Source organism: Zeus faber (genome assembly GCF_960531495.2).
Source record: "Zeus faber genome assembly, chromosome: 11".
NCBI classification, from domain to species: domain Eukaryota; kingdom Metazoa; phylum Chordata; class Actinopteri; order Zeiformes; family Zeidae; genus Zeus; species Zeus faber.
Window position 1 is genome coordinate 21,103,318 of NC_137205.1, and position 15,268 is coordinate 21,118,585.

The 15,268-nt window shown below is 45.4% G+C and overlaps 1 protein-coding gene across 1 annotated transcript in view; it reads right to left on the minus strand.

The window, feature by feature from the left end:
* LOC307237338 (nucleosome-remodeling factor subunit BPTF-like) overlaps window positions 1-15,268 on the minus strand; it is a gene marked incomplete at its 5' end in the record, with an annotated part of 42,682 nt that overhangs the window by 5,613 nt on the left and 21,801 nt on the right. Inside the window, 15 exons of the mRNA XM_080010051.1 lie at window positions 607-783; window positions 1,848-2,455; window positions 3,846-4,071; window positions 4,249-4,331; window positions 5,140-6,470; window positions 7,121-8,189; window positions 8,287-8,498; window positions 8,925-9,036; window positions 9,391-9,521; window positions 9,872-10,003; window positions 10,729-10,969; window positions 11,708-11,831; window positions 13,510-13,660; window positions 13,941-14,072; window positions 14,806-14,927. Coding sequence (XP_079866177.1) covers window positions 607-783; window positions 1,848-2,455; window positions 3,846-4,071; window positions 4,249-4,331; window positions 5,140-6,470; window positions 7,121-8,189; window positions 8,287-8,498; window positions 8,925-9,036; window positions 9,391-9,521; window positions 9,872-10,003; window positions 10,729-10,969; window positions 11,708-11,831; window positions 13,510-13,660; window positions 13,941-14,072; window positions 14,806-14,927 — 4,851 coding nt within the window. The remainder of the gene's footprint in view (window positions 1-606; window positions 784-1,847; window positions 2,456-3,845; window positions 4,072-4,248; window positions 4,332-5,139; window positions 6,471-7,120; window positions 8,190-8,286; window positions 8,499-8,924; window positions 9,037-9,390; window positions 9,522-9,871; window positions 10,004-10,728; window positions 10,970-11,707; window positions 11,832-13,509; window positions 13,661-13,940; window positions 14,073-14,805; window positions 14,928-15,268) is intronic.

Consider the following 15,268-nt stretch of genomic DNA (forward strand, 5'->3'; position numbering starts at 1 on the left):
AAATGTAAAGATGCATCAGCACCATTACTAATAATCACTTGTTGTCTCCATTCTGTACTTATTCCAGGGACGATGTACTGGTGCCTCAAACCCATAACTAAATAAAGTTTAACCTATTGATATTGATAAGTGTGTGTCTTTAACATCCCCTATTAAGTAGAAAACAAAGAACTTGAGAGAAGGGAAACCCCCCCCCCCCCCCCCAAAAAAACAACAACAATTGGCCAAAATGGCCCTAAACACACACTCCACACACACTAACCAGAAGTGTGAATTATTAATTTGTATTTTTTGGCGTTTATTCTTAACTCCTCAGATATATTTTCCATTATTCTGCCATATTCTTAATTTTTTATTATTATTATTTTTTTTTTAAAATTGCGTTCAGTTAACTGTGAGGTTTTTATCGTATATTTCACTTAACCCCTTATATAGTTCCAATCCTTCATCTTCATATTTTTTATTCTATTGTTGTCATTATCGTTTGTTCTGATGCGAGCTGCTGGGACATTGCAATTTTATTGAATTTTTGTGACATGAGGTTCTCATCGACCCTGCCTCCCACTGCGTGTGCCCTGGCTGTCGCGGCGAACGAAGTGGCCGTACTGTGTCTCGTCGTACGGCGTCCGGCAGATGCAGTACAGCTCCTCGCTGCTTCCCCCGTCCTGGCCACGCTTGCAGTCGTTGCAGACAAAGTCCTCCAGCTTCTTGGCCTCCTTCTCCGTGATGCCGACGCAGGCGCCGTGGAACCAGTTGGAGCACAGGTCGCACCCGATGTAGAACCTGGGAGGACAGAAACAAAACCGTCGCGTTTGGGATGCTGCCAGTCTATTAAATGAGTTTGAAGTCTCTTGTGGTGGAAATTTCCATCAACATTCCATGACTTCATTTGTATTTAATGTTATTTTTCCTTCTACTTTATTTGTACTTAATACTGTTTCTCCACCTGCTTCATTTGTATTTAATACTGTTTCTCCACCTGCTTCATTTGTATTTAATACTGTTTCTCCACCTGCTTCGTTTGTATTTAATACTGTTTCTCCACCTGCTTGATTTGTATTTAATACAGTTTCTCCACCTGCTTCATTTGAATTTAATACTGTTTCGCCACCTGCTTCATTTGTATTTAATACTGTTTCTCCACCTGCTTCCTTTGTATTTAATACTGTTTCGCCACCTGCTTGATTTGTATTTAATACTGTTTCTCCACCTGCTTGATTTGTATTTAATACTGTTTCTCCACCTGCTTGGTTTGTATTTAATACTGTTTCTCCACCTACTTCATTTGTATTTAATACTGTTTCTCCACCTGCTTGATTTGTATTTAATACTGTTTCTCCACCTGCTTCTTTGTATTTAATACTGTTTCTACACCTACTTCATTTGTATTTAATACTGTTTCTCCACCTGCTTGATTTGTATTTAATACTGTTTCTCCACCTGCTTGATTTGTATTTAATACTGTTTCTCCACCTGCTTCATTTGTATTTAATACTGTTTCTCCACCTGCTTCATTTGTATTTAATACTGTTTCTCCACCTGCTTCATTTGTATTTAATACTGTTTTTCCACCTGCTTCATTTGTATTTAATACAGTTTCGCCACCTGCTTCATTTGTATTTAATACTGTTTCTCCACCTGCTTCCTTTTACCTCATTTGTATTTATTTTTATCTTTTACTTAATTTGTATTTATTTGTCCTTTAACTACATTTGTATTTAATGTTATTTTTCCTTCTACTACATTTGTATTTAATATTATTTCTCCTTCTACTACATTTGTATTTAATGTTATTTTTCCTTATATATTTGCATTTCATGTTATTTTTCCTTCTACTTGGAGCTCACTTGGACTCGTCGTATGGAGTTTTGCAGATGCAATACAACTTGGTGTCCTTCTTGTGGTCCTTTGAGGTAGTGGAGATGCTTTTCTTCTTCTTGTGTTTGGACGAGGCGGCGTCCCGGAACCGCTCTCTCTCTTTGTCCCGGTCCCTCTCTTTGTCCCGGTCTCTCTCTTTGTCCCGGTCTCTGTGTCTGTCCCGCTCCTTGTCCGGCTCCCTATCCCTCTCTCTGTCCGGCTCCCTGTCTCTCTCTCTGTCCGGCTCCCTGTCTTTCTCTCTGTCCGGCTCCCTGTCTCTCTCCCGGTCTTTGTATCTGTCTTTGTCCCGCTCCCGCTCTCTGTCTCTGTCGCGCTTCTTGTCCTTGTCGCGATGCCGGTCGCGGTCTCTGTTCCTGTCCTTGTCCCGCTCCTCGTCCCTCTTGCGCTTGTGGGAGGGCTGGGGCGGCGAGGTCACCGTGTGGGTAGGGTGGGAGGAATGGGTGGAGTGGGAGGAATGGGTGGAGTGGGACGAGTGGGTGGAGTGGGAGGCCGCCTTGGCGGCGGCCGCCTGGGCGATGGCGACCCTGGCCTTCTCCTTCTCTTTCTGCAGCCTGGCGATGTCCCGCCGCAGCTCCTCCTGGCGAACAAACACAACATTTATTGGACAGGTTGAACACGTTTCTGTTTCCTCTCTCAGCAGTGCAGACGGCCAAACGCCAGCAGTAGATAAAAAGATGTGCGGATGAATACTGGTTTGGGAGAATAGCTACATTTTTCCACCACCACCACCAATAATAGGAGTCTTTACTAAACCCTTATGATCTATGAAGCTTTTGATTTCTGTGATTTTATTTTTCTTTTCTTTTATATTATATATTTTATTTATTATGTAACTCACTTGGATTTGCCCTTGTGTATGAAATAGCGGTATCACGATTCTCCAAATCCACGACTTGATTGACTCCCGATTTTGATTTAAACATATGTATTTTTTCCCCCCCGGCACTGACGCCTTTGTCATCGTTAAGACTATACGGTCTTGATTTGTAACGAAAAACATATGGTTCTCAACAATTAACTTTTATTTGAATAATAATTACAAATTATAACAAAAATAGGAGAATATTTACACCCAACACCCCGAAGCAGTTAAGAGCTTTATCAAAATTAGACATTAGAATGATCAACAATAAGTTACCTATTACACTACTTTTAAGTTACTCACCAAAATAAGCGAGACAGAACAACGGATGCTATTTTTGCCAGAGGGGAACGCTGGTAGTAAAAGGTTATTTGCTACCTGTGTCTCATCTTCTAGATGTACGAAAACACGATCGGCTCGGTCGTCGACTTTCACGTTTGTGCGTCTGCACGTCCACCATTATTGGTGCGGTGGAGATGGGCTGGTGGGCGGGGGCAGTGTGCGTTGAGGGATGTGTCGCAGCCGACCACAGCTCTCCTGACTCCGAGCCAAATTTCATGAAATTCCGTTCGGAGCCGGGCGAGCCGCAGTCGACCGCTCCCCCCCCCCCCCCCAGCACACAGTGCGTTTGTTTACCGGCAGATCCCCACCGCCCCAATATGGCAACCATGCCGGACGATATGACCAACAAAAACACGGGGAGAACCGCGAACCTGCTTGTGATTTCGCAAGTTCGAAATTGAACGCTCATTTGGATTGATTTTCGATTTCGAATCGCGAGACTCCTTACACACACACACACACACACACACACACACACACACACACACACACACACACACACACACACACACACACACACACACACACACACACACTTCGGTAGCCATATCACATTGTATTTGTACTGACTCAGAATGTTGGCTTAAAACGTCCTTTGCATTTAGAGGGAACCATATCATTGCAAAATCTAAACATTGAACAAAATGATTCCAATTAATTCAAATTATTTTCATTGGACGCTCATGTAATAACCGAGACAGCTCTATCCCGACAAACAATTATCAGTATTATTGTTTTTACAGTAATTTCCAGCTGCACCGACCTGCACTTGGAGCTGCAGCTCCTTGTCCAGCAGCGCCCGCTTCTTCAGGATCTCCGCCTTCAGCTGCTCCTTGTGCTTGTAGAGCAGCGCCGTCAGCTTTGTGGCGTTCTGCTTGGAGCGCTTCTGCTCCACCACCTCCTCCTTCTTCCTCTTCTTGGCCGCCTGCTTCTCGTCCTTCTCGATCTTATCCAGGATGAACTTCATCACCTGGTTGCACACCATCATCCTGGACCAAACGAAGCGCAGGACGGTTGTAGGAAAGTTGCAGACATGGATGCATTCAGCTTGATTCAGCGCTCGGTTACAATGTTTAGATCACCTTAAATTAGCTAAGGGAGCTCAGATTCATTTTTTTTGTTGTTGTTGACTTTTCACATCTATTTTAGAATGTTGGGGTTCAGACCTGTGGTTCTCCTCGCGCTCGGCTGCTGCCAGGCTCTTCCTTTGCTTCAGCTGCTCTGCCGTCGTATTCTGCTTCACCAACGTCTGAGGAGACAAAACCTGTCGGTTAAGGTGCAGAGAGGGAGGTTCGACGGGACTTGATTTTTCCCTGTGTTGGAATTGCAAGTTTCACAGTAGCAAGGATATTCTCTCGATAGGAACTGAGACCCAAAAACTGATGAAAAACAGTGAAACAAATATAAGAACATTTAGTAAAATGCAGAAGCAGTACTTTTCACCGGCCACCATCCAAAAAGCATGTTTGTGTGTGTGTGTATGCATGTGTGTAGTGTGGCGTGTCGTGTGATGATTAAAGATTCTTCTTCTTTAAATAAATCATTAAAAAGGAAGGAACGCTATCATGAAGCAGGCATTATGAATTAAGGCCACAACCACAAAATGGCCGTATTTTACATATTCGATTCATCTGTTGATTACTTTTTGATTAATCCTTTTTTGGAAGGTACCGATAACAGTGTTTAGGGTTCTGAACTTTCATTTGAGACTTTTCTGAACAGACTGCGGTCAGAAGAACTTAACGACTGGCATATAATCCACTTGTCTACATTAGAGACATCTAACATGCTTCTATGTGTGGAAAAAAGCAGAAAATCAAGCCGCTGTCATAACGGCATATAAATGACTTTGGCGATATTGTGATCCAGAGACGCTAATTTTGTCTGATATTGATACATCTGTAATAATAACTGCAATACAATGACAGTAAATCAAAGTAACCAGGCATTTACGTTTTGATAAAGTTGTAAAAATGTTATTTTTACCTGGTATATCACTAAAGTCATTATTTACTTTTCTCAATATATTTCGCATTTTTTTAATCTTAGAACTCTACCTGTTTTTGAACGGCTTCCCCGGGGCTGCTGGTCAGCAGAGTCTGTTCCTTCTGCTCACGCTTTGCTTCCTGTTTCTTCTTCTTCTGCTGTTGCTGCTGCTGTTGTACCTGCTGCTGTTGCTGGATCCTCTGGAGCTGGCCCTGGACACTGGCAGGCGCCTGGATGGTCACCATGTTCTGGATCTGATGGGTCTGGACCTGCCCCGCCGGCTGCTGGATCTTAATGGGCAACTGCAGTTTGATCTGCTGGGGAACGGCACCGCCCTGCTGCTGAGCCTGTGCCTGGATCTGGGCTTGGATTTGGGCAGCGACGTGCGGCGGGAGCGCCGAAAGCAGCTGGACCGGCTGCTGGAGACCGGGAACAGTGATCAGCTGATGCCTAATGGGCGACTGGACTTGGAGCTGAGGCTGGCCTTGGAGCTGGTTTTGAGGCTGGAACTGGACCTGTAACTTGGCCTGGACCTGGGGCGGAGAGTGGAGCTGCTGCGGCGGCTGCTGCTGCTGCTGCTGAGGCGTCTGGGGATGGACCTGGGGCTGCTGCTGGAACTGAACGTGAACCTGATGCGGAGCGTGGGGCTGGGTTTGTTGCTGGGTCTGAATCGGAACCTGGGCTTGAAGTTGAGGCTGGACCTGGGGCTGCGGTTGGATCTGGGCTTGAGGCTGGATCTGAGTTTGAGGCTGGATCTGAGCTTGAGGCTGGACCTGGGCCTGCTGCTGAGTTTGTGGCTGGAACTGAACCTGTATCTGGGGGTGATACTGGGGTTGAATTCTTGGCTGGAGCTGGGCCTGGGACAGATTTTGAGTTTGGATTTGGGCTTGTGACTGAAACTGTACCTGAGGTTGAATCTGAGCTTGCACCGGAGACGTCTGCTGAGGAACTTGTGGCTGGAACTGGATTTGAACTTGCGGGCGAAGCTGGGCTTGGGGTTGGGCTTGAACCTGGGTCTGGATACGTGGCATCTGCTGAGTGTGCACATGGGGCTGAACCTGAATCTGGGCTCGGATTTGGGCTTGAGGCTGAAGCTGAGGCTGGGCCGGTCTCACCGTGGTGTGAGTAACGATGGAGGAGACCGGGAGAGTCGTCACGTGAACCGGCATTGACGAGACGGGACTCTGGGAAACGTGCTGCGTCGGTAGGGGAGCAGAGTGCTGGAGGAGGGTGGGGGGTGAGGGTGGAAGTGGGGCTTGGGTTGGTGGGGTGAGCGGTACAGAAGCATGGGTGGACAGAGGGGCGAGGGCCAGGGGCTGGACCGGAGCTGCAGCTTGTTGAACTGGCTGCACTGGAGTCTGGGACTGAGTCCACACCTGAGCCGTTCTCTGCTCCGTCAGAGCTACAGGAGCAACAAGAAGGAAGGGAAATCAACATCTCAGTACAAAAATCCAGCAGAAAGAAATACAACAGTGCCTCCTTTACCGCTGTCAACATTGGCCAAAAATCACGTTCAAATATTCCTTCTGAAAAAACACATACGTTTGAATATATTAGAATATCCATTTCAATTTTAAAATATTTTAACAACAATTTGACCAACTTTCGGGCTGTGTAATTGCGCGTTAGGCTTGGGCGATCGTGCAAAATTTAGTGCAATCATGGCCCCCGGCCCCCAGCCCCCAGCCCCCACCTCCTCCTCCGGGGAGCAGAGACCCAGACCCGGGGGTGGGATGGCTCCTTCCTCTGGAATAATCAGGAGATTTGGTCCTTTTCTTTGCTCCTCTGCTCTTTATCCTTTGGTTGTAACTTGTCAATGTACATTTTTATTAACCTAGCCCACGTACAGGCCGACTCCGGTCGAAAAAGGCTTAGAACGCAGACCATTGGGGACTGATGGTTTTTTGAAAAGATAGTAACTCACACCTCCACTTGCTTAACACACTGTTATGTGAAAAAAACCAACAGTATTTGGAGTTATAAGTACAGAAACAACCAACCTATTTGGGGTGTTATCAGTGCAAGTATATACGCATGGACTAAAGAACTCACCTGGCACAGAAGGTGTTGTGAAGGTGGCAGTGACCGGCGTGACGGCAGCAGAGGCCATTGAGATCGAGACAGGAAGGGGAGCTGCAGGGATTTGGGCCAAGACTTTTCCAGGGGAAGAAACTAGGATTTGCGCTGGATTCACTACTAACTGAGCAGAGACTGGAGCGGGTGCTGGGATTGGCAATGCCGTTTGGACTGCGGATAGGAATGGAATTGGGACTGAGGTCGAAACCGGGGCTGGGACTGCCGTTTGAACTGGTGTGGATTTCGGGACAGAAAATGGTATTTGGGTGGTATACGTCACAGCTCTTGTGGCACCAACTGGAGCTGGGGCTACACTAGTGGCTGTGACTCCAACTGGCATTTGTACAGAAAGTGAAGTTTGAGCAGATGTAGGGGGGGTGGCAAAGACTTGCATCGGGGTCTGGTTTAGAGGTGCAACTTGGGCCGAAGCAAGTACAGAGGCTGGATTTTGGATTTGTGCGAGGGCTGGAAGAGGAGTTGTGATCTGTGTTTGGGGCATAGTGGGCAATGTAATTTGGGTCTGAGGTGTGGCAGGCGCTGAGGCTGTGGTGACGGCATGCGTTTGGGGCATGGTTGGAGCTGCAACCTGGGCTGTAGAAGGGACTGCAGTTTGAGTTTGGACAGGAACAGAGGCGTGGGCAGAAAGCGTCTGGGCCATGAAGGGGACAGGAATTTGGTTCGGAACCGGTATGGAAGCAGGGGCCACCCCTGGCATGTGGGTCGGGGCTTGTGCAGGAATAGGGGCGGCGTTTTGCGTCTGAAGTTGGGTGGAGGTGGCGGTCTGGACTGGTGCAGCTGCTCTGACTTGGTGTGGTGTTGCAAAGGGGGTCTGAACCACGGTAGTATTAGTCGTGGAGGTGGGTGCTGGTGAACCAGGGGGAATGGGGGTGAACAGGAAACGCTGCATCTGGCCATTGGGCATGGCTGCCTGCATCAGCTGCTGTCCGGGACCAGGGATGACAGTCACGCCCTGGGGTAGGATCTGCAGCTGGCCCTGGGTCTGGCCCTGACCCTGGATCACCACCGTCAGACCTGGGTTACCCCCCTGCGGGTTCACAGACGGATACAGCAACAGCTAGTGTTAGACACAGTCCGGAAGGTCCCCGTACATACACAAAGCTAAGCTCCTAGTTACTCCTCACCTGAGCACCCTGCGTCAGCTGCATTAGCTGAGCCATGGTGAGTTTCACTTGGCCTTGCTGGGGCCGGTTGGTCTGGGAGGTGGGGGGAGGGGCAGCCGGCATTTGGCCCGGTGCGGGAGCGGCTGCACGTGGTGACGGTGCGGCACCCACGGCTCTCTGGGCCACGGTGGTTTGCATGGGACTAGCAGTGGACTGAGCCAAGCCAAGCTGGCCTGGAGGAGACAGAAGACATGAAAAAGTTGACACCAAGTCCAAAAAAAAAAAAAAAAAAAAAAATAGAAAAAAAAAAAAAAAAAAAAAAAAAAAAGATCACACAGATCACTGTACGCCAACTACATAAGTCACTCTGCAGATAGAAATCCTTCAATTATTAGCACAGGGTAGGAGTTATAAATGGGACAATTCTACAAAATGGGGACGGGAGATAAAAAAAAAACATTCTCGTGAACATTCTGTTCTGGCAATTTTATCATTGCGGCATGACTCCTGTTAGTGATTTTTCATTGTTATTTCTTTGATAAAACATCCACAGCTACTGAAACAGTAGTCATTGTTGATGAACTTACATAAAAGGTGCAGCAGAATTTTGCACTGAACAGTTTATGAGACATAGAGGAGACCGTTATCAATTCTAATACCTTGTTGGGCTGCCAGCGGGCTTCTGGCCACAGCGGTGCCAGTGGAAGGCCCCTGGACAGGCGCGCGGATCGCCGCCACGCCCGGACGAATCTGAGATCCTGCTGTAATGCCCTGAAACAAGACGAGCAGGGAGGGTAAGACAAAGGTTCAACATGGTTTCTTACGGGGCCCGACAGTAACTTTTAGAAGTGGTTGCTATGACTGCCAAAATGGTGGCCAAACTTTAATAATTTAATAGTGAAAATGATCGGATATATTTACGACTTGCGTATTTCAATGTTCTTACTTATTTATTTGCTTGGAACTTGTTTGTCACATGCCAGGAAAACTCATTTTCATTGGTGGAAATGTGTTAACATACTAAGGTAAACCCGTGCTTATGGGAAGTGTTTGAAGAATGAGAAAGAGAGAAAAAGTTAAGAAGAGGGCATCAGACAGGCAAACAATGGGTTGTTGACGCTCCACCTGCTGCAGAGTACTGGAGGAGCTGGCACGGAGGTTGATGTTTCCAGTGGTGGGGTGCAGTGTGCTGTAGGTCCGCAGGTTCGCGGGGGGGCCAGAGGGGAAGATACCGAGTACTTTCTGCTGGACGACCCCTGTGAAGAGGAGACAAGCACATTGGGGGACGGAAAAAAATAAAACGATTCCTTGGCCATTCATCCATATCTGTACATGGGGTGTGAAAGAGGCAAGGTTCAAATGGTCTCTGCAAAGCAGTTAAAAAATTTGCACTCAGTCAAGTGCCCATAGTAGCCACAGATTTCAGCCAAATGGTTGCTATAAACAACAAAACCCAAGCATGACTACGAGCTAATTTTATGTCCTGAAGCGTCTGGGTGGAGCTTAATAGCTGTAAAAAAAAAAATACGGAGGTCAAGCAAATACAACAGATCTTGCTTTTCTTCAGCCGTAAGCCTCACGAGGACACTGACTTCCTGTCCCCTACCTCCTTGTGTAGTGGGCATGTTGAGTGTGAATATCTTGCTGTTAGCGGGTAGCGGTAGCTTTGCGGCGAGGACGGGGCCGGCCAGCTGGAAGGCGTGGCCCGGGGCAGTGGCGTTGCTGTTGGCCGCGGAGGCTGACGCGCCCGCGGAGGCTGCAAGACACACCACGCCGCCGGGGTCACGCACACCGAAAGAGGCGCCACACCGAAACAGCCGCCGTCTACGGCCGCTGGTGTCCACTAAATCAGGGGTTCCCAAACTGGGGTCCAGGGGCTACATTTTGTTTTATTTGTTATATATATATATATATATATATACACATATATATTCCTTTCTCTTTTGCAAAATATTTATACTCAATCTCACAAATGATGGTGAGTTTTCCTTGTTGTTGGGGGGTCCTCAGCTAGAGCTTAGTCCGCCAAGGGGTCTTGTCTTAAAGGACCCCTCCACTAAATGCTTTGGCTCAACAGAGCAACCAGGCCACTATATTAAAACGGTCGTAATTCCATGTAGAACTCAGTATATCCAAGGATGTGACAACCCGGACTATCAAGAGAATCAAGGTAGTGGACACCACTGGACGCAAGGGAACTTTTACGATATAAAGATATCCAAAAATTAAAGAATAAAAAGTGAAAAAGTGGAAAAAAGGCATGCCCTTGATTGACCTATAATGAGACCGTCAAAAACAAACAAAAAAAAAAAAGTGTAATGAAAAAATATAAAAAGTTTTTGTCCCAGACTTCCCGGTTTTTGTTTTCTGTTTTCCAGAGCATGAAGAATGGGGAAAGATGAAACTCAAAGGGGAGACCATGCTTCAAATTAAATTTAAAGCAGGTTGCATGCAGCCGCTCACCTGAGCCTTCCTTGCTCTGACCCTGCTTCACCCAAGAGGTGAAGGACTGATGGAGGTTCTTGTCTTGCTGGAAGGGCACTGGCGAGCCCAGCTTGGAGGCCAGCACCATCTTGGCTCCGGGTGTGATCGTGCCGACCCTCTGGGCGGAGAAGGCTGGGGTGGTGGGAGTGCTGGTCGCCATGGCGCTGGCTGAGGTGGTGGGGGTGAAGGTACCTCCTGCTTTCTGCTGCTCCAGACGTTTCTGAAAAACACCCGGTTTAGTTAAAAAAAAAACATACCCAGAGAAGATCCAGTATTGCCAAATGCCAACACCTAGGTAGTGTATCTCTTCGGTGTCAGTGAGGCGAAAAATACAAGAAAATATGTCGTGTGATTTTATTTTTTGTTATCAAAATGAAGGCACAGCCCAAATCATGCCATTTATTCAAGAAAATCGATTTGATTTTCTGCATTTTTTCCACCCCAAACATAAAATTCTGCAAGATTACACTAATAGAGAAAGAAAAAGGATTTTGCAGGAGTTATTATTTTATCAGTCAAACTTTTATAATTGATTGTATTGAATACATCTTTGTCCCCTGATCATGTTTTTTTTTTCCTGTGTTTTTTGCTTTGTCCCTCATGAGGAAAAGGTATTCAGCAAAGCAAGCAGATAAAGCACAAATTCATTGATTTCTCACAAGATAAGATTTAACTAACAAGCTTAGTGTCAATGTGGTTCTCTCCTCAACTATGACCTGAACATAACAGAAGGAAAATCCTGCATTTCACAGGCGTTTGGTTAAATCTCAAGCAATTCATGTTCGTTTGTTCGTTTGTGTAGGGCTACACAGGCAATTGGGACATTAGCCAAGAAGTGGTATCGTCATCCAGTTCAATGAGGCCGCTGACTCCATGTGGTGATTTGAAGATTGGGCATTGATGTGAGACCGCGCTGGAAAGGCTTTGTGTGAGGGGGGTAAAAAGCTGAAATTCCTACCTGCTGTGCAGCCAACCTGGCCTGTTTGAGCTGAGCCTCGAGATGGGCCTTGACGTCCTCCTCAGTCTTCAGAGTACTTCCCATCTTGGATGGATCTGAACCCTGCGACTTCTCCCTCTCCACCCTGCAACGGCCAGAAGAAAGTCGTCTTTACTTGGAGAGAAGATTTCATGATAATACACTGAATTGTGGGTTCCATTAAGATGCTTTCTTTTTTTTTTCTTTTGTTTTTATTTACACAATTCAAAATCAATCAATCAAATTCCATGATTGGGTGAGACAAAGGTGATAAAAAAAAAAAAGTATATTTTATTTTTAAATACGAGAAGTGAAGCTGGATGATACTGTTAAAATAAATTATCACAATATTCCCAACTAATTGTCAAGTACAAGAACTCCATTCACCTCAGCAATGCAGCGGATAATAAAGAACCGCTGCGCTCAGTGCGCTGGTTCGATCCCAGGGTTGTAGTTTCAATTCCCAATTAATGTAGGGTATTGTTTTGTATTGATTGATTTATTGTTTTCCATAATTAAATCACAATAATATTTGTATATATAATTTTTTTTTGGCAGTTTCAGCTGCCATTTCGTACCTGCGTATTTTGAGTAAGAATTGCATGGTTGGAACACAAAATGCGTGCAGGTTGGCTGGTCTGCCACAGCAACATATCGTCAAGCTTGTTTTGTTGTGTTCCCCCCTGGCCCCCCCACTGTGCGGTTCAGAAGGTACTGTAATCCCGTTCCCGTTGATATCTAGTCTCATACCAAGCTATATTATCAATTAGAGCACTGCGATATATCTCTATACCACCAATACAGGAGCTACACTTAAAAAGATAACAAGAGACGTTAGAACCACAGGAGAACATGTCGCAGTACACTTTCAGCAGAATGCTCAATAAAAACTCTGCGGTGAAAGGAATGCGACAGTGAAGTGGCAGTGGTATTGCTTTACATAAAGCTGAAAAAAATAAAATAATAGTGAATCAAAGTCAATGTCATTTGTAAAGACATTTCACTGCATGTATGTCTGAATGTACTGTATGTATATGTATGTGACAAATAAACCCCTTGAATCATATTTCCTCAAATAGTGACCGGAGCTTTTATTTACCTCAACTGCCGTCTGGGTGCGGTGCTTCTCAAAATAAGTACATATAAAATAAACTCATCATTTTTTTGTTCGGAGACACTGGAACGGCCGGGACATACAGTGGACCAGAGATCACTCTCTCTCCATTACACAATCCACTGTCCTGATCCAAGGCGCAACATCCCTTGGTTTTAAATGTTCGTATCATAAAAGTAGAAACTCATGAAAACAATGGATCTAAAATAAAAACACAGTAAAACCAGAACACAGGAACCGCATTGCATCGCTGGAGAAAAAAAAATGCTGACTCAGATTCAGCCTTGTTTATGGGTTTTTGTTTAAATACAGGTTAATATTTGAGGAGATACGATATATATATATATATATATATATATATATATATATATATATATATATATATATATATATATATATATATATATATATATATATATATATTAAAAAAAAAAAAAAACATGCTCCAAATGTTGCAGCTCTGGGGAAAAAAAACAAGCTTGTTGACCCGTTCCCTGCCGTGACGGAACGGCATTTGGACCAATCGCGACAAGGGGAGCTCTCAGAGCGAGATAAAGACGAAAGACAAGGTTCGCCTCCGGGGCTTGCGCAGAGGTTAAGGTGATATCACCCCTACCTGCTTGGTCATAGCATCCACGTTGCTAATGATGTGTGAGGTGCGGGGTCTCACCTCTCTGCGAAAGCCTTGATCTCCCACAGTTCCAGCTCCTCCTCGGCCACCCAGGTCTCCATGGCTACGGGTCCGGTCAGCTTGGCCGGCTCGGGCTTCTTGGGCCTCAGGGCGCTGGAACGCAGGCCCTTCCTCTGCGGCGTGGGGGTCTCTGCTGGAGGGGGACGGGAGTCGGATGGGGAAAGTGAAGCCAACAGAGGTCCAACACGCCCCACTCCCATGAAAGTCAATGAAGTCTGTTTAAAACTACGATGCATTCATCACTCAAACTCGTTTATTTCACGTTTCATGTCTTTCAGGCGTATTGGCTTCAAAAATTGTGTCACAAATTTTGAAGCTTATTGGGATTTATTGGGACATAATGCACTTTTGGGACTTATGAAAAGCCAGAGGTTTTTATGTTTCTTTAATCTACTGATTTGTTGCCAAACCTTTTGGAGAGTCTCTGTTGTTGCTGAGCGGGCAGATGATCTTTCGTATGCAGTATTCAGAGCGGATCCCAAACGGCCCCACATCTCTCCGTCTGATGATCTCCGTGGTGATGATGTCCGTGTCGGTCGTTTCTGTGGTTAGAATTGGATGGAAAAAAATATATAAAAATCTCGTTCTGAGGGTGCTAAAAGGCCCTTTTTGAATATAGGACAGCCTTATCTCAAACTTTGAAAGCTGCAATTTGGGCAAATGGGCAAAGAAGCATGAGCAAACACTCCTCTTTTTGGTTTGCTTGCTCTGTAATTTGAAAATAAACCGTCATTATCGATGAATTGCATTGATTTATAAACTTTTTTTTCGCATCCTCGTTAATCCAAGAGATGAAAAAGCACTTTCTAAGTCAACGCAATTCATCAATAATGGCGGTTTAATTTTCGTCCGATACAAAAATGCAAATTTGCTCTTTGTGTTTCCTCCAGGCAAGACAACCATGTAACAGCCAATGAATCTTTATGTCTGAGACCACCATTGCAGAAAATTATTATCCTCAAAATAAGCTTGGTGAAGATTATACATTACACAATGTACCCTTAAAACCAGCGATGGTTCCATTAAACACTGGCCGAGACAGATTAGAGTCATCACAAAGAGAAAGCACAGAATAGAAGGAACGCAAGAAGATGGAAGGAAAGAGACGGAGAGAGGAATAAAGCGAGAAAAAGAAAGAGATACTGCGACAGAGAGAGAAGAAAGCGCAATTAAGACGAGGAAAAAGACGGACAGAAAGATGGACAGAGATAGAAAGTGACTGAGAAAGAAGCACGAGGAATAGAATTAGAAAGAAAGAAAAAAATGGCCTCTTACCTTTCCTGGTGGTCCCCACGGTGGCGGGTTTGATGGCCATGTCGTCCCAACGAAGACAGGCCCAGAGCAGCCTCAGCATGAGGCCGACACCCGCCAGGGAGCGCACGGTCTGCAGACGGTACCTAAAGGGATTTAAGATAATGTAAAGGGGGAAATTCACACAGCTACATTCTTACAGCTGCAGCGGGGCTTGCAAGCATGTCCAATAGAGCTTGTTTTATTATTATGAAAGAAATAACATTAAGTTCTATGATTGTCATAAACGATGATTTGTTTGGAAGATATGCAACCGTTTGCTACTAAATCAATTACTCTATGTGTCACCGGTGTCACAAATTTACACATATGAGCAATGTGATCCAACGTGAGCCTTGTCATCAATAGATATTGAATTGAATAGTGATCAAATCAAATCATGATGTCGCGCAACAGCCAGCCCTATTTATCAATCCCGGTTAACTGG